At 39.7% G+C, this 25,355-nt stretch overlaps 1 protein-coding gene across 6 annotated transcripts in view; it reads right to left on the bottom strand.

Annotated features, from left to right (window-relative positions):
* Nucleotides 1-25,355, bottom strand: part of hivep1 (HIVEP zinc finger 1) — a 70,445-nt gene that overhangs the window by 12,454 nt on the left and 32,636 nt on the right. For 5 of the 6 annotated variants that reach the window (XM_042506850.2, XM_042506852.2, XM_042506847.2 and 2 more), the window contains exon 3: nucleotides 3,536-3,589. In XM_042506850.2, coding sequence (XP_042362784.2) covers nucleotides 3,536-3,589 — 54 coding nt within the window. Of the gene's footprint in view, nucleotides 1-3,535; nucleotides 3,590-17,748; nucleotides 17,883-25,355 lie in introns of those variants that run through there. The other variant, XM_042506851.2, reaches the window with a different exon arrangement.

Here is a 25,355-nt window from a genome sequence, read left to right as displayed (position 1 = left end):
GTGGAGTCTGCATTTTGACAGTTATTATAGCTGAGAGGTACGCCGGGTCTGTCATCAAATTTCTATCGCTAAAGTATTGTCCAGACATAAACCAGTTTACAATAAGGTATAAAAACATAATTTTTACAAGGTGCAGGGATGAGGAGTTACATGGGTTATAGATTATTCATTTGGTTATTTAATATTTATTTTTTTTCTTCTGTATCTTCCTCTTTTTTCTGTAAATAATAATGAAAAATCACAGATATTTAATTTTGAGTATGTAGGTGTATGTATATATTTAATTATAGTATAGGTTAAAATAAATAAGGAAGTTAGTTAATTAAAATTTAATGACTTATGGAGAAGGGGTGGGATTAAATAAGTTTTCAAACTCCTTTTTAAATATGTTAAGTCACCATGTGTTCGAACATTTCTTTTGCTTTATGTTTTTCATTGTCTGTAATTATTATACCTTTTTTTGGTATGTCTGTTTTGTATAATAATTTCTCTATTTCCTTTTAACATGTTTGAAATAAATCAATCGAATAAAATCAAATTTCAGCAGCAAGCGGCGACACCACGACCACATGGACCGTAGAAACATAAACACAAACACGTCCCGGGAGGCTGATAAGACGGAGAACTGAATATGTCATTCAGGCTTAAATAAAATCAGACAGTGAATATTACTGTCCATGCAGGTAATTATTTATCAACTAGGAAAGCTGCCATGACTTTTGCCCTGTAGGCTGACGTTGTTGTTTGTTTTGTTGGCTGATAATTACGTGGTTGCTGTCGCTGGCTGACAAATTACACTCCATTTAAACAGCTCTCCCGGCTCTCTCGCTGTTACATGTTAAGTGTTTCACCGGCACACTGAAATGCAGCGGACCCATTATCTGTCTCATTTAATACTGCGTGGATATAGTGACAGTTTCAGCAAATATGACAAAGAACTTTTAGTACTAAAAGTTACCAACTGTAGCTTTAAACACAGTCAAGTTTTCTCAACTGAGAGAAAAAAAAGATGTTGAATTCAATGGTATTACATATATAATGATTCCAAAGTACTGTTGTAATTGAAAAACTTGTTTGTTTGTGTTTGTTTTCTGCAGAAAAATATTATTAATCAACTGTGACTAAAAACTGATAAGCATTTCCTGTGTTTTTTGGCTGTTTATCCATCTCATTTACCTTGTTTTGGATATGGTGACAGTTTCAGCAAATATTATAGAAGGTTATTTTTATAAAATCACCAGTTACAGCTATAATCTAAACTATATGCCGTATAAGCTGTGAATGATGACCATTTCACACTGCTGAACTTCAGACTGAATTAAAGCTAATGATCTTGTTTCGTTTCTTCTTGTTTGAATTGCTTTGTTTTAGAGCCATTGAGTCATTCTTGAAACCAGCAATTTAATGCTGGTGAACACACCGAATAATTGCAGTGCAATACAATTACATAATTGATATATAACATTCATTGCTGTTATATAAGATAAAATGTTTTGCTCTGCAGATATTTAGGTGTTTTAACTTAAAGAGAAAGAGCTTCACAAAGCTTTCACTGAAACTAAACACCTTTGTTTTTTCAACAACTATTTTTTTAATTAGATGGGGACATATTTTATAATTTCGACACGTCACCCTTTTATTTATTTGCTGTGTGATTAACACCACAAAGGCCCACGCTTCATTACATAAGACTGACGACGTACAGAGGCACGGCTGATCAGAGAGTTTAACTGCTTTCAAAACTGCATTCCAGTAATAAAGCAGCGCTGTTTAGAAAAGGGCGCACCCATACCACGGTGTCCCATAATTTGTCGAGCTGGCCCTGCCACAGTGATTCGTGTGTGTGTGTTTAAGGACATGTTGCGTAAGGACAGCAGTGCCCTGTCACAGTTTCCTGGCTTATGTAGGTATTTCCCAAGATGAGGTCAGGGTTCCTCCAAGGTCTCTGGTATAATTAGATTGAGGAACGCCTCGTCTTTACATAAGTTAATCCATTCTCAGCTCAAACATGCAAGCATTTCGAAGCGGCACACAACCAATGTAACACGCTGTGTGATTTTGAATAACTCCGGAGAGGGACAGATTTGTATCGACTGCTGCTGACGGACATGGGAAAAGGATTAGTTCTTCCTGCCCACAACTAGTCTGCAAAAAAGATTCCATGATTCACAACTTTTCCATCATAAAGAAGTTTTTCCACAAACAAACATCTGTCACTGTCTGTCACCAGATGCAACTTTTGTTCTGAGAAAAAGATGTTTGTGCAAATGTCAGATAAAAATAAAAATAATTCAATCACCAAATTCTGCTTTATATCACTTTCCTCCCTTCCCCACTTATTATGTTATCATATAAAACTTGTGATTTTTTAAATTGTAAAATAAAAGTCGTGCTGTAACTATCAGGTGTGAAAGAGCTTCTGACAGCATTAACTTCATGTCAAAGGTGGTAGTCTGAGGGATTAACCTCTGACACGGACATCAGTACCTCCTGTACTCTGAGAGGGGGATTGAGATATTCTTATTTGTACTCTTTCTATTTAGCGTCTCCACCCAACCTCAATTACAGTGGATGATTCAATCAAAGCCCGCATGTCCCGCAAATAAGCTGGGTGTTTATTTTTTTTAAAAAGACAATGCTGCAGTGGTGAGTTGAGCTCAGCTTAAACAGAAACCACGAAGCTGCTTCGGCTCAAACAAACTGGCTTTTCTGTTTGGATGAAGTTACATAACAGCCCACTTAACAAAAGAAAATGTTAGTCGTGTATAATGGCATTGTTGTAGTGTTTTTGCAATACAGTGTTCTCTGTGTGCAAACATTACCGTGTCAAATTTGTATAACAAAAAGTAATAAAGATTTCCCTCTGTGCACCAAAACATTTGTCTGCAGTGCAATCATTTCACTCTCTGCAGAGTGTGAAATTTTAAATTTGACATTTTACTGTGAAAACACAAGAGCACATTCAGCCCGAAGATATTAGAAACAATGTTTGTGCCACCACAAACCTAAAACCCTGCTATTGTGAAACATTCACTCAGGAATGTCAAAGCCAATTGCTTTTGTTTAATTGCAAACAGTTTTACTAAAAATAAGTGAATGCTGCTGCAAAAATCCAGATGCTACACAGCAGCTAGTAACAAAATACTGTTTTGTTATTTCACTTACATTTCTTTTATTTTTGAAGTATTTTATAAATAGATTATATTTAAGTTTTTGTTCTTTTTTGTAGTTTAACAAATTCAATCTAAAAAAGGAAAATTTACATAAGCCAAGCATACCATATAATAAATATATTTTGCACCACTAGCAACATTTGTAAATTACTATTTTATTTTTTTTTTGCTTTTACTGAAAAAACTTTTCCAGATTTATTATTAATTTTAAACTGCCAGGTGGTAATCAATAAAAAAAAAAAAACCCTACAAAAACAAACTTCCATTCAAATTAAACAGCAAAACATTTCACCCATTCCTCTATTAAAAACAAAAATAAAGTATTCCCTTTTCATTCACAGTCTTGATAAAACATGTCTTACCTTTCTGCGAGCCTTTGGGGTCTTTGAGCTCTTTCTGTGCCTCTTCGATTTTATCTGAAAGACAAGAACACAAACCCTTTTCAGCACAGATGCACACGGACTCCGGCTGCACAGCGCCGACAGAGCAGAATATAACTAATGATACTGGGGATGCTTCCCACACGGCTGCAGCACGATGAAGGTCTTCAAATGAAAAACAGATATTCTTCCATAGCTGAGAGAGAGTGCACTATTCCATTATGGAAACTACTGTAATTATGAAGGCGGGGGGGCGAGCCTTGTGTGCACACACAATAACACAACCAAGCAAGCACACCCACGCACAGAAACAGCAGCGTGTGTGTGTGTGTGTGTGTGTGTGTGTGTGTGTGTGTGTGTGTGTGTGTGTGTGTGTGTGTGTGTGTGTGACACAGAGGTTAAGTTTGCAAACAAGTCAGTGAGGTGGGTTTATCTCATTACCAGAGAGCGAGCGGGAACCTGCTGATTAATCTGCATATTTAAACAGTATTTACACTCCTCGGGGAAGTTCTTCTATACGTCACAATTATCACCCACAATGCAGCAGGTGAAGAACCTGTTTCTATATGAACCATATGGATGTGTGGGAGGTGGCGCAGTCTTCACCGTGTTACTGTAATCAATATTAATTACATACGTTGGCTCAATGTGGCGTGAATTGGCTATACACAGAGGAATAGAGGCTCCTGCAGGGTCACTACCTCACACTGTGGGAGTACACACGTCCAAGGCTCATTAGTTTAACGGATGTATCATTTAATTTTAAAAAGTGTAGGATTTGTTTTAAGATTGGGGGGAGGGGCACATATGAAAAAGGGGTTTTGGGGGTGCTCTGCAAGAAAATTTTGAGCATCAAAACTTAATTTTCTGCATTCTGGTGAACTGATGCACCAATTTGTGCCTTTTCTGCATCAATTAATGGTGTAAATGTCTTCAAAAAAAAAAAAAAGTCCTCCGCTAGGTTCATGTTTTTATTGACAGGAACAAATGCACATTTTCGAAAAACTGAGGGGGCAGGTCCCCCAAAATCTACACCTATGGGGAAAAAATTATATTAAGGGCATACAGTTAAAAATTTAATAAAAGATGTAACATAAGAATATATAAATATAACGGGGCTGTAACATGACAACGAAGACTTTTCTTTTCTTTGTTAGTAAAGCTGAGAACAGCAGAATGACTGTAGTAAACATTAATTATAAGAGAGAGAAAAAGCAGCTGGTTTGGTGCATCAATTCTGCAGAAAAAATGAAAAAAAATGTAAATATTCAGTATTGATATGCATCTATAAATCAATATTTTTGACACATCTCTTTAGTTTGAACAACAGTTTAAACAGTGAATAACACAAATACATAAATATAAAATAACACTTGTTTAACACTTTTTTTTTTTAAATCACTTTTGCTTTGAGGAAATCTAACAGCTTTTTGTAATTCTTCCCTATTTTTCTCTTCTCTTTTTATTTTGCAAAACATATTTGGCACACCACGACGCAGTTTTGTTTACTGTAAACCGCAGCAATAAGTTTCTTATTTTAATTATGGCTGTGCAAAAGCATAAAAACTTGTGTGAAAATAATAATCCCGATTTCAATAAAGTTGGGATGTTGCGTATAATGTTTATAAAAACAAATATTTGAAATGTGAAAACAAAAAATCTTATCACACATCACTCCAGTGCAGCTATTCAGAATTTAGACCAGACACACAATGATAAGAAAACCATGTCAATATATAAAGCTTAAACAATTAGTGTCCTCAGTTCACAATCCCTGACTGATACTTTCCACTGACATGGAGCTAGTTCAGCTCTGTTTCCTGCACCTAATTTTGAATTATTCAGAGCATTGCGCCCGTAGATAAACTGGTTCTGAACCAGAATTCGGGTTCCCGACTGGAACCAAACAACAGCAGGTTTTCCTTGACCTGAAGTGCGAACCATGATGACATCAGTGTCAGATTCAAATGCTAGGAGAGAAAAAAACCTGTTTCATATCATGATCTGCTTGAACTTAATGCAAGAGGCATTCAGTTAATTATTTATATTATATCTATATATTAAATACACTTATATATTAATAATATCATTTTTCCTGTGACTTAGCTTTTTTTTTTTAGACTTTTAAAAGCTTGATATGAGACATTTTAATGACAATAAAGGATTTATTATTTTAGATGAATTAATTTAATGATTTAAGACTTTTTAAGGATCCGCAGGGACTCTGTTTTAGAGGCCTGAACAGAAGCGATTCAAGAATCAGAGCTAATTTGTTGGAAAAGGAGTCTGAGTGATGTTAAAAGAGAAGGTGACGTAACACAGGGGTAAACACGCCCCTGGACTTTTTTGGAATGAGAAAAAACTACAAAAAACTACACATTTGACCTGTTTGAACATCAAATGTTTTATAGTAATGCGCTCAACTGAATATATGTCGAAAAGGATTAGCAAATCATTGCATCCTGTTTTTATTTACATTTTACACAGCCTCTCAACACTGCCTGAATCAGGGTTGTAGTTTAAACCGATCAGCCTTTTTGTGTAAATCATTAAAAACAAAAACAATGTGACTTCTCCATGTTTAAGAGCGAGTGTGTGTGCACCACACTCACACTGACCGCAGAGGAAAATGGGCGATTACTGGAGAAGCCCAGCATGTTTCCACCTCCCATGACCATGGAAACTAGCAGGAAAAATAAACCCTCTGTGGCTTCTGTGCCCTGAACATGACATTACAGCGCAAGACGAGTCCTCGAGGACCAATGGGAACAATTTTGTCCTAGATTGCACGAACGTTAATGGAGGGTGAAAGAGGATGTTCTTCTGTGGTTCCCAAAAATCGCAGCGCGGTGCCGGGAATACTCTGAGGAGGGGGTGGACACGAGCGGCCCACAGAAGAGGTCAGTAGATTATGTCATCATATGTGTGTGTGTGTTACTACAGTCACACCCTTCTCCATCTCTCTCTCTCTGTATCCCAGGCACACGCCACAGATTACATAATGCGTCCCCACCCCTCCCTGCGCTGCCGTGGAGCAAAACAAAGGCACCCTGCCAGCAGAAACACAGCAACCGAGGCTCATGAGGATAGAGAGGGTGTTTGTTTATGTCTTTGACAGGAAGGTATGTGTTTGTCTGCTCTATTTGCATATAAATGATCATGTGAACTCCCTCCTATAAAAAGAATCAGGTAGGTTGTGTTTTCCTGGCAGCGACGTCGGCGAGTATCCCGAAGCTTCCCTCACGGTTACCACGGCTCGACCTCACAGCTTCCTCAAGTAAATGTCTGTTATTGCAAAAACCAATTTGAGATAATAAATGCTTATTTTAGTGGTTAGCAGATTTGGAGGTGGATTTTTTTTTGTGAGCATATGCTTCATTGTTTGCACAGCTTGATGCATATGTCTCGTATTAGACCGCACTGGCAAACCGAGGCGCAAGTGATTACTGCCCAACAAAAATCTTATTAGTGGTTGTGTATGGTAGGAGACGGGAGTGTAAGCTATTATAGATCGGATTGCATTTCTTACATAACAAGCCACAAAGAGGACCCCTCATGCTGAATGACACCCATGAAGTGAAGCTGTGGAGCATGGAAATGAACAGGAAACACCCAAATCAGTGGAAAGGGACAAGGCAGAATATTCCACTCAGAGTGGCCGAGTTATTAAGACAGCAGGCAATGATTACAGGCTCGTTCATATTTCCCTCATTATGGCTGCTGGGGTTGCTGAGGCCGCCTGGGTGATATTACGCTACATATTTCTCTGCGGAGGCTCCGAGATGCCATCTGAAATCTGTGTAATTGCCCTTTAACCACGAGGGGAACAATAAGAGGAATGTACACAAATGTTTTGCATGTTGCCGGTGATGAAAACCAGAGCGCACCGATGAAAACATGACCACAGAATTTGAGGCGAAACACAGTTTGAGGACACTAAACACAAAGAAAGTCCCACTTATAGCTAAACTGTTTACAAGTGCGGTCTCAAACAAAATGAAGGAACACTGTACTTTACATACTGAAGACCATTCACACTGTAATTCTTTCTGTTAAAGCTTCTTTCAACCAAGAAATCACACAAATCAATATTCGAATGTTCAGTTTTTCAATAGCATTACCCAAAAACCCCCAAGAGCACATAAACTAAGAAATAGTAATGCATCACAATTCCTTGAGCATCCATCTGAAATTATTAACCAACACTGTCAGACAAGGACATTTAAACTGAGCTCTAGGCCTAGTTTTGTGACTACAATAGTTTAGAAATTAGCAAAGATGACCCCCATAAAGTCCAGATACGCCAAAGACGATTGTGAAAATATTTCATAATAAAAAGCATTGTGTCAACAACTGCAGGGATTTTCTGGACAGAAACATTGTCAGAGGGCTTTTATTTTGAAACACATATATTGTATTTCTTCATGTCTGTGACAGGTGAGGACATTGAAACTGTTTGAAAAGGTCGTTTAACGGCAATATAAAAGACCATTTTCACGTTTTTTGCTGAAATCTGTGCCCGTCGCTCAGAAAATATTGAGAGTGTTTCTCTGGATGTGCAGAAGGGACTTCCATCGGCTCTATAATGCAATCCTTCTGCCAGAAGGGCTGAGGTGGTTATTGTCACATTATTTTAGGGGCATCAACTCAAAACTGATGTCAATGCATCAGTGAAATCGCATCAATTAATTGCAGATATTTTTCACTGAAACATCGATGCCCCAAATCCATTATTAGGGACAATCCTAAAAATTACCAAAAAAAATCTGCAAAGCACAATGAACCGCTTGCCTGAGGTGTTTAGTTTGCTTCAGTCGACTGTGGGCAAAAAGCACGTGAAGCACCTCTTTAATAATTTAGGAGTCTATGAGTCAATTTTCTGTGCTGATGTAACTTACACATGTGGCTGTAACATGACATCTCACTCAAATCACAAAGGAGATTGATCTGCATCCGACACGTCTTTGTTTACTCCTCTTTGCTCCTCCGTCTACCTGACCTCCTCGCTCCTGATGCAGCGGCAGAACAACAGACTGAATCTGAAATTCAGATGGAGGCTCAGTCTCAAGGTGGCCGACTCGTGATCTTTGATCTGAGCAGCGTGACATCTGAGCGAGGATCGGGCTGGGAGGGGCCCGAGTGGGCGGGTACATGTCAATTAAGCTGGAGTTTGTGGGCGAGGGCGTCAGTGTCTCCTCGCTGGTCGCTGTCATGACAACCACGAATCCTTAATGCAACCCCCACCTCCCCTCCCCTCGCTGCATCTTCCAGCCCACTCCTCTCTCTGCACGGTTGAGGACGAGTGGGAAATGTGATTATTCGCGCCCCAGGGTGCAAAGTGACGTCACCAGCACAGGAAACGTGAATGCTTCTGCCGCCCACCTGATGTGAATTTACAACCCATCAGCTGTGGCCGGGGGGGGTGTCGCTCAGTGGGAGGGGAAGCTCAGCTCAGCTCAGCTCCATGAAGGCGTCTGACAGTGAGGATGCCGCGGCGGCAATAAACACATGCTCACTGGAAAGTGAACCTAATAAACCAAACTTCTGTGAGCAGCCAGACCTCTGTCTGTCTGATGAACAATATTACATTACAGCAAAGTGGCAACATGGAGCACAACTGGCACTAGACCCCCCTCCCCCCCACGAGAGCCCCCTTCTGCCTGTTGGCTGACAAATCTCCACCAGGCTCTGCACGCCCTCCTCCCTTCGCTGCCAGCCTGTAACACGTTCATATTTTGCTCGACAGCCCGCCCTGCTGGGCCTCAACATGCCAAATGGTGGCCATCAACGGCTGCTTTTCACAGAGTCCATATGCACGGCGTCCACATGTTTCAGACGGCCCCGGCGGCTCGGCTCCAGCTTCTCGCCGCTCGCATCACAGATATATGTTTGACGCAAAGAGTGTGTGTGTGTGGGGGGCAACTTTTTTTTGCAAAAACAGCATCTGTGAGGGTTGAGGTGTCATCAGTATGCGTGACACAACACTACTAAACCAGCAACACGCCTCATGCCAGTGGAGCTCTGTGTGTGTGTGTGTGTGTGTGTGTGTGTGTGTGTGTGTGTGTGTGTGTGTGTGTGCACGTGGGCAGACAGGCGTCCACCTGCGATGAAAATCAATTTATAGCACCAGATTTTATGTTTGAGGACAAATGGCGCTGCGAATGTTAAAGGTTGAAGTCATGTACCTGTTAGTGTGGAGCAAGCTCTTGATACAACACACACACACACACACACACACACACACACACACACACACACAGAGAGAGTGATAGCAGGGTGACGTCTGGCTGCACTGCCAGCTGGATGTGGACTGCACACAAACAAACGCAGCGTTGGGAGAGGAGGAAGAGATGCCTCAGCAGGCTGCGCGAGGATGACGAGATGGGAGTCGGCAGCTGCCCCCTTCTTCCCCGTCACTGTGCGGGAGGGAGATGGAGATTATGTAACTCGAGCACCTCCACCAGCCTGCTGTACACGCCCGGCTGTGTGCAAACACGCACGCACATCAAACACACCCTCGCAGTGGTTGATGCGTTCTTACAACTAACAAAGGACTTTTTCCAGTAAACAAAAACAGACAAAAAAATGGAGCCGAGGTGATCACTCAATTTATCAGCAATTATTTTGATTTATTTATTTTTTTTTGTAATTTTTCAAGCAGAAAAAACACTTCACAGCTTCCACATTGTGAAGATTTGCTGATTTTCAGACACAATCAAGGAAAATAAAGGAACAGGCAGTCTGTTACTTTAATCAGGGTTTCTGCAGATCCTTAAAAGGTCCTAACAGGCATTCAATCGATTTAAGCAAAAGTAAGGCCTTAATTGATAATAAAATGTCTTAAATAAATCTTCAAAAGTGCGACAGATGCTACAATACGGGAAGTAGTAATTTATTAATAATTTTTGCCCCTGATGTTAACTATAATCTAACATATAATATAATAAAAGCACACTAATTTTCATTGACGCCACACAGATCAGGAAAGCAGAACCAACAACACTCAGATTTGTGTTCTGGCCGGGATGCAGAGGACCCACCGTCTGCTAGCTTGTAAAATTGCTCTTAAATTTCATTCTGAGTGGCATTAACAGTCTTAAACTTGCCTTTAGCTGTAGGAACCCTGTAAATGTTGGAAAAACTAAAAACAGCAACATAAGAACTGCAATTATTAGTCAGATAAACAGTTAAAAAAATCAACAAATTTGTTTTAATGTTGATCGTTAGTCCTCAACGATCCTTGTTTTACGACAGTAAATTGAACCTTTTAATTTTGCAGATGAACCCTGAGCTTCTTTGTTCTTTTGTATAATGCCAGTTTTATATAACATGTAAAATATTTCCTTTTCTTTAACGGTGAATCATCAGTATCACTCGCTGAAACAAAACACTATCATGTGACAATAACTATAATTAAACAAGGCCGTCTCAACCTTTAATAGACTCAACAACAGCTGTGCGATGCACGAGTTCTGCAGAATTCCCTGTCACCTTTCAGAGGGAAGTCTGCTGATCTTATCTCAGCTTTTTTCCTCCTGTGGCCTGCGGAGGAGACGCAGCGTTTCTGCAGCCCTCAGCAGCTGACCCGTGCAATAAGTGGTCATGAGGGTTACTGTCAGCATCTGACACATTCTTTATCTTCACGGACACGCCCGGACAAAGAGACGGCCTTCAGGGACACGAAGCGGTCTGAAAGCACAGACCGAGAGAACAGGAAGTGCTCAGACGATGATGCAGAGCAGAGGAATCCCCCCTCGCCGCACCGAGAGTGTCCCATTACTCTGCAGTCCTTCATCATCAGCTGCTTAGAGGGGAGCGCAAAGTGACTCCCCTCCCTCCCCTCCCTCACATTAGTCGGACTGAGAGCCGGAGTCGCTCGCTCTATCACATCTAATCGACACAAAAGGATGAAGACAGAGAGGATGGAAGATGGAGGGCGAGCAGAGGTGCAGATAGAGCTGCATATTGAGCCTTAAGACATCTGAAAAGTGCGTAACATAGAGCTCAAACAAGAACATTTTTATGATTGATTTAATATTTCTCTATTTCTACATATTACATATAAACCAGGTCGTATTTAAGAGCAAATGAAGTAAAAAAAAAACCCTGTTTAAGTCAGTCTCTGAGCTGTAATGTACTAGTAGCAACAAAATGCACCACAGCAAAACAGCTAAACACAGTTTGTTTGTAGCTGCTTCACTTGTTAATGAAAAGCTTCCATATATGTAACTCAACAGATGTGGTTAATTTTGGATATTTAGACAGTATAAAGGCCAAAAGTTTGAAAGACGTATGAATGAAGCCTCAAGTCTTTAATCAGGGTGAACTTCAAACATTTTCTGTTTTTTAAATGTGAAGGTTTTATGTTTTTCTCTGTTTCATGTTGCTGCAGCGTTCTGCACGGGTCTGATTTTAAAGACACACTCACGAACCAGAGCCGCAAAGTGCAATACCGCACAAACCTCGCAACACGTAAATGCACGTGATTGGAGCGATCTCAAGCTCAAGTTCAAGTACTGAGGTCCCAGTGAAAGCAGCAATGAAATAGGACATTAGAATCTAAAAAAAGTAGAAACAACGAATAATACAATGAAATTAAATAATAGAATCTAAAACTAAGCAAGAAATAAAACAATATAGTTTTAACGGTGACACACAAAGTCAACAGTCAGACGGTTAAAATAATAAAACATTAAATTATTCGAACTTTCTTTTTATTTTAATAAATTCATCATCCAACACCCACAGTCTGACATGCATGACCATTTTTCTCACCCACAACCGAATGCCGAAATATAGTTTTTTAGTAATTTAGTAATTTAAAGACATCTCCTCTGACATTTTGGACAAAATGTTACAAAAGAATGAACAATGCCCCTTATAATTTCTTTCATGTCTTTAAACGTCTTTCTTTTGTCTGATCAACAACCCAAAACCACCGAGACAATCAGCTTTCAAAGATATGAAACAGAGAAAAGCAGCAAATCATCAAACATCACATCCAAGAAACTGAAACCAGCATATGTTTGGCATATTTTTATACTTTATAAATGGAAGACAAAAGTGATTTATTTACTGTCAATCAAGTATTCAGTTTCAGCTTGTAATCCACAGCACCGATGTCAAAAACAGTCGAGTATTATTATAACAAAAGTTTCTCTGATCATCAAGTATATCCAAGCAGAAATGTGTTCTTCACTGGCTCATCGAGGACTGTTTTTCATTATTAAAAGAGTCCTACAAAGCCTGTTTTTGATGAATGGCTAATATTAATGACGGACATTAACTCTTATGAATATTTAATCGCAAAGACTAATAATTATCAGGGAAGTTTAATGAAGTCTCATTTTTTACATGTATTTACAGACAGAAACGAATGAAAACATTCTTCCTTAGTCTGTTTTCTTTCTCTCCCTTATTTTTTTCCATTATTTTACTTTTAACTTTTAATTAGATTTGGTTTTGTTCAGTTTGCTTTACACATTCTTCATTGATTCACTGTAATATGTTGTCTTGTGCTTCATTATGTTGTTTAGCTATTCAAAAACTTAATAAATCAAAACTTGAATTAAAAATAAGAGCTTTCATTGAACAATGTTTGCTTTTTTCATGATAGAGTTTCTAATCTTAATTCTAAAAATGCCAATTTTAAAACAGAATTTTATTGACAAGTTGTCTTGGAGCTGCTTTTGTTCAAACATTTCAGAAGGGAGAAAAAGAAAAATAATGATTATGTTAAAGTAGAGGACACACAGGTGTTGTAGCCGCACTCAAACATTTGACGATAAAGAGCAACAAGCAGAGCAGAAGTCGAAGAGGAGGGTTTGGTGCATCTGAAAACCTCTCAACACAAAATAAAACACTGAAGTGGAGTCCTGCTCTCTCTGCAGGCTGCAGATCAGCTGCTGACTGCTAAACACCGAGGAGGTTGTTTATGTGCAGCGTGCTGAATGGAAAAACTAACCAGGGCAGGTAGGAGTTTAAAAAAAATAAAAAAAATACCGCCTTAACTAGAGCTTCGAGCTGGAGACCTTTTTAATAATGTATGTCAGTAAAACCAGGGGGAGATGTTGAACTCAAACAAGTAAATCCACATTTCTGTGTATAATTGTGTCTTTGAGTTCCTATTTTATAATAATAATAACAATAATTAGAGGACATGCTTGGAGGCAATACTTCCTTATCTCGTAATAATTCGTGACAGAGCTGCGAACACGGAGCCAACAAATGAAATATTGATCACACACAAAGACAGTGGTTTGGTATCTGTACAGTAGCGCTGCCCCCGCAGGAAACTGGAGGTGGAAGAAGCAGCAGACTGGAGGCCGCTGATTATTGGGACTGCGTGGGCACCCTTGTGAAAAATTGATATAACGAGAACTCCACTGGGTGGGTAGAAAAGTGTGTGTGTGTGTGTGTGTGTGTGTGTGTGTGTGTGTGTGTGTGTGTGTAGGGGGTTTAATGGTGCAGGCGGGGATGAACGTAAATATATAACCTCTTCTATCTTATCAGACCACATACACACATTTAAACCCCCAGCAAAGTAAAAAAAAGAAAAAATAAAATCTGCCTGCACCAAAATAGTCGAGAAAGAGCCAGACTCCAAACACAATACAGAGCAGCGACGCCAAGAAACACTAAATAATGATTTCCTTCCCTCGCAGTCACAAATCATGGAAGGTGTGAAGACTGTAAAGCTTGTTTTTGTTTAGGATGTAGTAAAATAAATCACAAGAAGAATCTGCAATCAGTTTCATTATTGATTCATCTCAAATGTTTGTTTGTTTGTTTTTTACACAAAAATCAAGGTACGAGGTAGATTTGTTAGTCATTTTTTAAATGAAGTTTAAAAAAGGAAATTAAAACCTACCCTTAATTCATCTCTTTAATTTGAATTTATTTATTTTTTGAGGATTTTCATCTTACAACAATCATTAACAAGGACATTTTTACATTAGCAGGCAGAAACATTTATGTAGAGCTGAGTTGACAGGGTGATTAATCAGCGTTTATTTTAATATTTCATCAATTGCTTCAGTAAAAACACATTCCCAGCTTCCTGCTTTTCTTTGACTCATGTGAACTGAATAAATTATAAGTGTGACATTCACGGTGACTTCACCATGATCCTAACACTGTATCACCCATCAGATGAATTGATCTGGAGAATAATTGTTAATTGCAGCCTTCTACATAAGAGCTGAAGTGACTAGTTTGGATAATTGATCAGATAATAAACACAAAAGTCATTTGCAACAATCTGCACACACAGAATTGTTTGAAAATGTTTAATGTTGGGTAACACGCTGCACTTGTCACTGTCACTTTTTAAGCCGTCAACCAATCACAGCAGAGGAGGGGCGGGACACATGCCATAAAGACCAACCGTCACATCATGTACAAATGCTGAACAGCAATAATAATGGAGGAGAAATGAGCACTTGGCCTTACAGGCTGGCGGTCCGTCCTGTCTCCCTTTGTGTTCAGCCTTCCCTTCATCCAGACCAGGTAGGTAAACTACCTTGCCAACATTTTTAGCTCTGTGGATACTCTGTATCATAGCAACAAGAGCAAACAAAGCGTCTCAGCTGAAAAAACTGCTGCGCCCAGTTGGGCGGTTTCAGAAGAGTGCCTTGCAATTTCAATTAAGAAAAAAACCTTAAAGTAACACCAGCATTTGTCAAGCGCATATCGACCAACCAATCGACCAGCCGACCAGAAGGCGTCAGCCCTTTTAATTTTACTATTTCTAGCCTCTAAAAAATGATTCAACCAAAAAAAATCACTTCTATACTTAACTTGTCCAAACTGCAAATTACATCTCCAACTGCTTATGACAGGTCACTCTTTGCTTTACGGGGTCACGATCCAAAAAGGTTTGGAAACAAGAATATATTTTAGGAATTATTTTTAAAAAAATAACAAAACTTTCCCAGTATTCAAAGTCATTATGTCTTCTAAATGCTTCTTTTGCTTGACTAAACAGTGCAAAATCCAAATATATTCAGTTTACAATCCAATCAGCAGAGAAGGGAATCCTCAGCAGTGGTGCAAAAAAGTATTCAGATCCTTTGCTTTAGTAGAAGTACTCATACTCAGCCTGGTCTTACTTTGGAGGATTAAAACAAACAAACAAAAAAATTCCCTTCGTTCAGTGGCCCTGGGCTTCAGATTCGGACGACAATACACACTCAGATGTGTGTATGTGATGCACCTGGCTGTCAACAAGCTCCGATGTAAAACACATCAAACGGGATCTTTTCCTAACTCTAACCAGGTAGTTTTGTTGCTCAACAGCCCACCCCTTCAAAAGGCTGCCCCTAGCGTCATTACAGTGACGCCCCCGCCTAAGAGTCACAATATGACTAGTTGGGATGAGATCATGTCATCGTCCAAATACTCTAATGTATGAAATATGAAAAGTAAAAGTATTTTATACAGAAAAAACGTCCCAGCTAGTTTTGCGCCATTAAATATTACACCATTATACCATTACATTAGTAATACAGATTTGGCCAATTAAGTTACGAGGAAGATTTATTAATTATAAATAATAATAAAATAAAATTTTAAAAAAATAAATGTATTTAATAAATGTTTTCATTCACATATATATATGTATTATTATTCTTCTTATTATTATTATTCTTATTATTCTTATTATTATTATTATTTAAAAAAAAACAATAACTATCAGATAGATGTAGCGGAGCAGAAGTATAAATTAGAGGAAATGGAAATACTAAAGTGCAAACACTTCTGATCCTCACAGGTGGAACTTTGGCCATTTTTTGATGAATGTTTCACCTACTGCTCTATAAAAGTCCTGACTGAACTCTCAACTTTTCACTTCAGATTCCTGTCATGTTTGAGCCTAACAGTTTCAGATAAGACGTGAAAACACTCTTTGAGATTCAGCGGCGAGCCCTCGACTGTACACAAACACCCACTTCTTTCTTTCTTTCTTTGCAGAGGCCAAAAAAAAGTGGAAGTAAAACAAGCTGCACGTCAAACTTCATCCAGTCAGCGTCTTAAGTTCCCCTCCGGGTTTTGAGGTGCTGTGACACAAAACTAACTGAGCTCAGTGAGTGACGGGCGGTCGCCGTGTCAACGGGCCTCGTGGGACAGGAAACACAAACACAAATTTTGCACATACAGAGACGCATACAGTGAGCTCTGTTCGTCAGCAGAAGAAGGAGGGAGGAGGTCACATTCAGCTCAGACTGTGTTTAGTAATCATGCTAATTACAGCTGAACTGATTATTTGTTGAATCTACTTGTTGATTGACAGAAAAAGTATGAAATCATTGTTCAAAGCTCAAATTTCCAATACATATGACAAAAAAGTAGCTGGTTTCTGTTTCTAAACTGCTGCTTTTCTTTGTTTTTTTAAATGACAGTTAACTAAATAACTAAAAATGCAGCTGACTAAAAATGGAAACCACATTTTCAGTTTCAGCAACCAAATCTGACGCCTGGTTTCCAGCCTGGCATCCATCTCATAAAATGAGTGTTGAGCTCAGCCTTAATCAACTGTGAAACTTTTAGCTGCAGCTAATTATAAACACTGTTTCAATACTTGTGTGCACAAATCTAAGCACTCAAAAGACACTGCAGCCACACGGGCTCGGAGACCGGAGAGCTTTAGAGCAGCAGTTCATAATAAAACTCAAACTTCATCACAAATTAAGCCGAGGACTCACACGTCAGCCTGTTTTTCTGGCTTCCCGCAGTTTCTGTCAAATCATAACTGAAAGCAGCGCTGCCTCCAGATGAAGGAACTGAACGTAACTTTAAAAATCACGCTCAGGCTTGACTGTCCCTCTGCCCACTTGTTGTTGGTTACCGTGGCGCCACAGGTGAGTGACAGCAGCCTGACTCCTGCTTCCTGTCCTGCATATTTCACTTTGACGAGAGCTGTCTCATTCCAAAGAGTGGAGGTATTCTGCTGTGGACTTTTAGTAGAAGTGAAAAAAAACCCAAAGCAGCACAAATAAACAAACCTTCAGCAGCACGCGCACACGCACACACACACACACACACACACACACACACACACACACACACACACACATCTGACCTCAGTGTGACCAGCGACACACTCACAGAGCAAACAGCCACTTTTAACCGTAAATAATGCAGCGCATCTCCGCGACTTTCGCAACAGTCTATAGGACAAAATGTTCGCTTCTTACCCTGCTGATGTTTCATGGAACAAACATCATGAAGCTCCTTTTGTTCGGGAACAAAAGGCAGCCAGAGAAAGAACAACAACTGCACACACGCATACACACACACACTCCAGTGTCAACACAAGCAGTCACAAGTCTGTGCTTCCGCCCTATCAGCTGTGGCTCTGCAGCGGTGCGGGGCGGTTTCCTCCGAATAAAGTGACGAGGAGGGGAATTCCTGTAAGGCCCAGGAAGAGAGCGAGGGGGGAGGAGGGCCTGCCCAAACAGAGCAGGCCGGGTGACGTCACTTAAACCGGCTTTGGCACCCTCCAGGGGATCCTTCTCTCTCGCTCTGTTTGTGTCGGAGGGGGAGGAATTTAATGCGCCCTGCCAAACGCTGGTTGCCCAACAGCTCACTCACCGGGTGAGGAAGACTTCCAACTCTCGTCCTACAGCTTCTCTTTCAGTTCCTTCTCAGCATCGAGGCTGTACCTTAAAAGCCGTACAGTTTCGGTTTGTTTTTAGTGGTTTTAACACGAGTAAGGCTCCTTTCAGACATGTTTTAAAATATTTTGTTCAGCATTTAATTTCTGGTCAAAATCACGCTCAGGTAAAATTACAATGTTGCAAATTTTAAGGCAAATTTTAAGCACGTATATACATTTAATCTGTTTACAAACTGTGCATCCATCACAGTATATTAATTAACAACCTGTTTTCATTACCTGGATACATTTACTGCATTGTGTCTTCTCGTTAAAACTTCATCTTAACTTTCCTTAGTTTTGTCTTGTCCATGTTTCGTAGGACAGTTTGGTTTTTCTGTTGCTGTGTCGCCTTCTGATTATCCTGTTTCTGCTTTTGCTTTGTTTGTCAAAACAATGTGTAAATTCTGTTTTTAAAGGTGCTTCATAACTAAAGTTTTTATTACTAGATTTATTTCATTTCAGTCGCCAGAGGAAAATGCTGGCATTGTACGCTTCTGCAAACCACAAATATATTACAATTGGACATTTTTTAAGTATCATAACAAAGTTTTTAAAGTGACGTAGTTCTGGTGACATTTATATGAAGAGACTTTATCATCGGCCGTTGAAAGGGAAAGTGGATGGCGTGACACCTAGCTGAAACTGCCACTGTTCGAAATAAACAATAAAACCGGGTGTTTTTTAACAAGACATTGCTGCATTTTCAGCTCTGGTTGTGACAACAAACATGAACTTTTCCAAACCAAGTTTTGTGCCTGAACATAACCACACATCAACCACAGGTTGTTGGACATAAAGAAAGTAGTACTATATCTGCCACATAAACTACATTTACTGTGTACACAAGAAGAGTCCATATGAACCGCCTGCTGTGGTATTCACAACCTCATTAGTGGAGATTTTTTAAGAAGTTCAAGTACAAACCTTTGTGTACACAACTTCCAATGTCGAGCTTAGCTTAGTTAAACATGAGCTTATGAGTTCTGTTTGAACCCATCAGCAACATACAAATGCTACATATCCATGGTTTGCAAAAACAACTTTTGGTTGTTTTTTTTGGTTTGGGTCATTAATTTATTTTGTATTTTATTTCAAATTTTAAATCTTGCACCATTTAATGCCATTAAAGTTTTACTTATATGATTTCCTTTTAAATATATGTTTTTATGAGCTTAAAAGGGCAGATTTTGCTCTATATTTAAGACATGATTAAGTCAAGTCAAGTCAAGTCAGTTTTATTTATATAGCCCATTATCACAAAACATGGTTTGCCTCAGAGGGCTTTACAGTGTACGACATCCCTCTGCCCTTAGACCCTCACATCACCCAAGGAAAAACTCCCCAAAAAGAACCCCTGTAACGGGGAAAAAAAAGAGGAAGAAACCTCAGGAAGAGCGGTAGAGGATTATAACATAAACATAGCAAAGGACAAAATTTAAGACATTTACACCATAAATAAGTGCCAAAAATGCAAAAATTAGTGCGTAGAAATTCACCAAAATGCAGAAAACGAAGTGTTTGATGCTCAAAATTCTCTGGCGGAAGACCCCTAAATCACTGTTTCATGTGTCTTTCCAAAACTGAAACGAAAGCTGCGCCCTTTAGCTCAAACATCCAACTAATAATATGCAAAAAACATTTCGCCTGGAGGGGGTTTTTAATCGTAACATGCATTTTCCTTTTTTTTCTTGCTGCTTTACATTTCCATCTTTGTTTGATAAAGTTAATCTGATTTAATGTAAAGCTCATAAAGTTTCATGTTTGAAACAAGTGCTGTTCTTTATCTTTAACTGAAGAAAATCAGTGGAAAAAGGAGACACCCGGCAGCTATGTTGTTTTTTTCTTTTTATAAAAAAAAAAAGAGAGACATTTAAGACTGTGTGTGGGTGCCTGGAAGTGCCCGTGAAAACTGCAGTATTTTTAAAGTCAACATTAAATTGTGCCTCTGTGGTAAACACTGACTGACGGACTGACAGAGAGATGTTGACACTGACAGGCTGAGATAACGCTGCAGGGTCTCAGTCAGAAACAGCCTGCAGGTCACTGTGGGAGGGTTTTTAAAGGGCCGGGTCGATATTTAAAGGAGGGGATTCACCCGCTTAGGGCAGACAAGCTGACAGCCGACAAGCGTTACATAAGGACGACCAGCCAGGCGCTAAATGACAGGAACATCTCCCCCGAGATGCTCGCCTGTTCATTTCACCTCACTGTATTGGGAAAAAAGAGGAAGCTGCCTCTGCTTTATTTTTTGGATTAGTCATTACGGGGAATTCTGAGGGTTTTACAGTTCGGCCGCAAAAGAGGTTCAGAAAATCAGATAAATATTTACCCAGGGCCAGGGACAACAAACAGTGTGACCAAGCAGTTTTTGCAGTGTCATTGCTGGGGTGCCGAAGATAAATACTTCACAGGCGAAAGCTCCAGCATCAACATCATGCTCTGTAATTAGGCCGGCCAAAGCAACAGCAGAAAGTTGGTGTTGGCGGACTGAAAGCAAAAATAAGCACTGAGTCACTGAGTTCTTAAAAATGACCTAAGGAGGGATCACTCTGCAAACACTGCCGCTGTACGTGTGTGTTTGTGTTCAGGACGCAGCCTCATCCCTGTGGGAACATCTGAGCTAATGACAGCTGAGCTGGTGATAATGCAACAGAGCCTGAATGAAGTAATCCTGCTAGTAACCTCTAATACTCTGCCCTCTGCGTGTGTGTGCATTAGGTTAAAGATGTCTGCAAACACACACACACACACACACACAATCACACACATCCTCTCAGTCAGTCAGCTTGAAAATACTCATGAATTGAATCTTCTTTGTTGCCAAAAAAACTGTTTCTATCCTCTCTGCATTGAACCAGACGCCTACGCCGACCCCTTCATACTCTGAATACCAAACTGAAACCAATCCAAAACCACGCGGGGAGGAACCATGAATAACAAAGCTCAATCGCAGAGTTAGACGCTGTTCAGAAAGCTCCCGTCGCAACCTTCCTTTTGCTCGGCTTCATCGCAAAACGTTAATGTGTACAGTCGCGATCAGAAACACATTCAGCCGCACACAAAGGCCACATTCAGATGGTCTTTTGCTGTCTGAAATTAGCAGAAAAAAAAAAGACCAACTTTTATCAAAAGTAAAATGTCAAACTGCAGTCTGAAACCGGTGTGGTCACTAAGGACGTTTACTCAAGCACACTTTGAGATACTTATTTCAAATCTCTTCTACTTTTAAGTGCTACTCCACTACATGGTGTTTTTATGGCTTTTATTTGATAGGACAGATTGAGAGATGACAGGAAATGGGGATGACATGCAGGAAAGGGCCGCCAGTCGGACACATAGCCTCTGAATTTGGGGCTCGCACTCAACCAACTGAGCAACCCAGCACCTCATTGTAATTCCATTTTTGGCCACTATGAAAACTGGCCTCGAAGCCCAGTAAACTTTTTCAGGGCCTGGACCATTACCACGTTTGTTCCTGCCCTCTAATACAACCCATAAGCCAGTGTCTCATATAAGCACCCCTACTGGTTGGGTTAGGGTTAGGAAAAGACTGACCGTTAGATAGTGAGCAACAAAAAAAATGAAAAATTAGCAAGAAATTTGTAAAGAAAGACAGAAAAAAGGAAGACAAAATGATCCAAAAATTAGCAAAAAATAAGAAAGAAAAAAAAATTACAAAAAAAGAAAATAAAAAAAACAGGAAATGACCTAGAAAAGCTTCTTTTGAGATATATATTTTTTAAATCTACTATTTTCTTTCAATTTGTGAAACATTTCTTGCAAAGTTGCCTTTGCCTTTTTCCCAGTGTCTTCAAAGAAATCACACCATTTTGCTTTGAGTTCAAATGGTTTAAATACTTGTTGAGGTTTTAAGGGTTAAACTGCATATTAAGTTCTTAAAACTAACGCCGTCTCAAACAGCTACAACAGTAAACGTTGTGTGCACACTATTGCATCAGTGTTGTGCCTAATAATGTCATGTTGTGTAACAATAATGAGTCCCAGGTGTATTGATAATTTCACTTTTGATACTTTAAGCACATTTCACTGATAACACTTCTGTTCTTTTACTTTAACTGCAACGCTTTACTTGTAATGGAGTATTTTCACATTTAAATATTGGTACTTTCACTCAAGGATCTGATAACTTCTTCCACTGCAGCTGAAATTCCAGAGCAGCCTGAGCACGACCGTTTACCATCAGAGACACATTTATAACTCGGAGGCATTGACGCAACCCCGCGTCCAATCAGAGGAATCTAACACAATTCTGGCCAATAAGTTTCATCCGGTTGACAGATGTTGCTCTCGTATCTCCGAATCTAATCACAGCGCCATCCTCACTGCGGGAGAAGAGACTATTACAGCCGCCAAGCCTTCTAGGAAAAAAAGACAACTCTTAATTAGATCTGGAGCTTACGAGGCTGAGAGCAGCGAGAGGCAGCGGGTGTAACAAAAGGCAGTCAGCCTATCCAGGAAATAAGGATCTAAAGGTACACGAGGTCATTGATCATGTTACAAAACAGCAGAGGGATCCTGCTCAGGATCAGCTGCTGGATCTTGGCTGCCTCTCACCTATTCTCTTCCTCCCTCCTCCTTTCTCCGCTGTTTCAATTGCAAAACAACACTCGTCTCTCAACCATCAGCCTGTCCTCCAAACGCTGCCTCCCACCGCTCGCTGCTCGGCCCTCAGGGGAGGAGCTCAGATGTAAATGAACGCTGCTGTGATTTACAGTAAGTGTATTTAAAGTGTTGCACATGGAAACATATGAGACATGTTAACGGCATCCAGTGAACATAAGCGAATGTACTTTTCCTGATTGTAAACTGAAACATATTTCTCCTTCCAGGCTGTACCAAAATAAGAGCCACAAAGATACATTGATCAGTCAAGCAGCAGCTATTGATTAATCACTGTGTTGTTACAGTGTGCAGTTTTTCACACACGTTCATTTATTTACCGCCAAGTTCTGAGTTTCCGTTTCTGAAGGTGGACCGTCATTAGGAGCGCAATCGAAGTAAATACTGTTCAGTTATTGATCGCACTACACTGTTGGATTTCAGAGCGTACGCTGGGCACAGATGAAGCACATGAAACGCACAGTGACAGTGAAACTTAACCATTGATTGCACTGGGTCTAAAAGTTTGCTTTCACTCGCCGCTGTAGCAGCTGCTTCTCTCATCCATCGATCTGATCTGATCAGCTGTGTTCAGTTTAACTGATCAATTATCTATCCCACGACTCAAACTCCACAAACTGCTGCTGAGGAAAAAAAAAAACAAAAACTCATGAAAAGCACCACCTCTGCTGTGTTCACTGACCCACAAATATTGTCCAAATATTGAAAGAGAACATAGAATAATAATTTTTAAAAAGGGACGCACAAGCCACACAAAAACTGTTATGCTCTTGTGAGTTTTGCATCTTGTTTATGTTATAATTTATTGTTCATTTTGCTTTATTTATCGTGTACATACCTTGCTTTGATATCCCTTTGCTGCTGTAATAATGCATATGCCCCCATTGTGGGACTAATAAAGGATTATCTTATCTTAAAACAAAACTTAAAATGTTTATCTCATTGTTTTCTTAATTTGCAGACATTTATAGTTAATGGTCTTCTTCTTTGAGTTAACCGCTAACAGCTGATTTTTAAAACTCCTGTGGTGGGTTAGTGTTTTCTGCTGTATGTTGTTACAACGCAATCTCATCCCATTTGTTATATTTTGCCACTTGGGCAGAAAACCTGCCGTTACTAAAGTCACGCCGCTGCTGCCAGTCTTTTGCATATATTTTGAGGCACAAGTGGTTGGTGTTCGGTTTAGACATCTAAACTTCGTGGTTAAAGTTAGGAAATAAACACCCAGCTCTGAGTGCTAAAAACACATTAACAGATGTTTGTTGGTTGTTCTCTTGGTCCAAAGTCTGGTGTTTGCTGGGCCTTTAAACCTGCCCTCCTGTCCCTCCACCTGAGTAGACATTCATGTTATTCAAACTACATTTGTTGCTCTGAGCGTCTTACAGATGCTAAACGCTGCCCAAGCGGCACATTTTGACGACCTGGGTTGGCTGTTACGGTGTGTTTCCATCATACAGTGTGCTGTAGCAGTGTGTTATTACACAGCTTTGCTGTTCTTGATTCTGATCAATTACGGTTGTTATCCTGTGGATAACAGACTGCTGCTTTAGATGACATTCAGATTAAAGACTGGCGGAAGCAATAAAATCAATCAAAATCAATCAATCTTAAATTCAATAAAATTATTTTTAAATCAATATTTTGTGTTGTGTCATTGATTTTTTTAGTAAGTAGCTATGTACAGGGTTGCCAAACATTTCAACAGACTGACTATAAAACTTTTTCGCAACATTTCAAGTAACTATAATTAAGAAAATAAAATCCTGCACCACTTGCCTGGCATTTTTCAAACATCATATTCAAACTCTATTAAAACACAATTTTAGTGAGCTGGCATACATGGAAGGAGAGACAGAAACTGAGGAGAAAATGAAGAAACGTATGTGATGGTAAACAAACGTCACACATCGACACATATTAGCGCTACGTTATGTTGACAGCTTCAGAATATAAATTTGTTATGTTACTTAATATGAAAGGTTATCCACAAAAGATTACTATAACAATTTCATTGCACACAACAAAATTCCATGACTTTTTCCAAAACTTTACTTAACTTTCACTAAATCTTTTACTTTTAAAGGCCTGGAAAATGTGGTTGTGAAATTCCATGACTTTTCCAGGTGTCCCTTGACCGTGGGAACCTTGCATGAAATAATCAGGGTAATGTACAGAGAGCAGAGTCATTATTGCAAAATAAACCCCTGTACAGTGACTCAGGACATCATCATGTCGGGGTTCATTTCACAATGACGACTCGCTCACTGTATTATCCCTCACTTGTTCCTGTGTGTCTCTCTCATGCAGTGTGTTGTTGCAGTGTGTTGTTACAGTGTGCTGTTCCTGCAGTGTGTTGTTACAGAGTGCAGTCGGCTCGCCCGGAGAGACCGGTGGCCGGCTCTGCAGACTCCCACAGGGCTTTCCTGCAGCTGCTCTGAGGCTCTCTCTGGTTTCTCTCTCTGCGGACGCCGCCAGACAACCATCTGCTTTTATAGCTCATTT

Source organism: Plectropomus leopardus, chromosome 17 (assembly GCF_026936395.1).
Source record: "Plectropomus leopardus strain MGB_pleo_1.0 chromosome 17, ASM2693639v1, whole genome shotgun sequence".
Lineage (NCBI taxonomy): Eukaryota > Metazoa > Chordata > Actinopteri > Perciformes > Serranidae > Plectropomus > Plectropomus leopardus.
The sequence above is the reverse complement of the archived record's forward strand: the minus strand, read 5'-3'. Positions and strand labels throughout refer to the sequence as shown.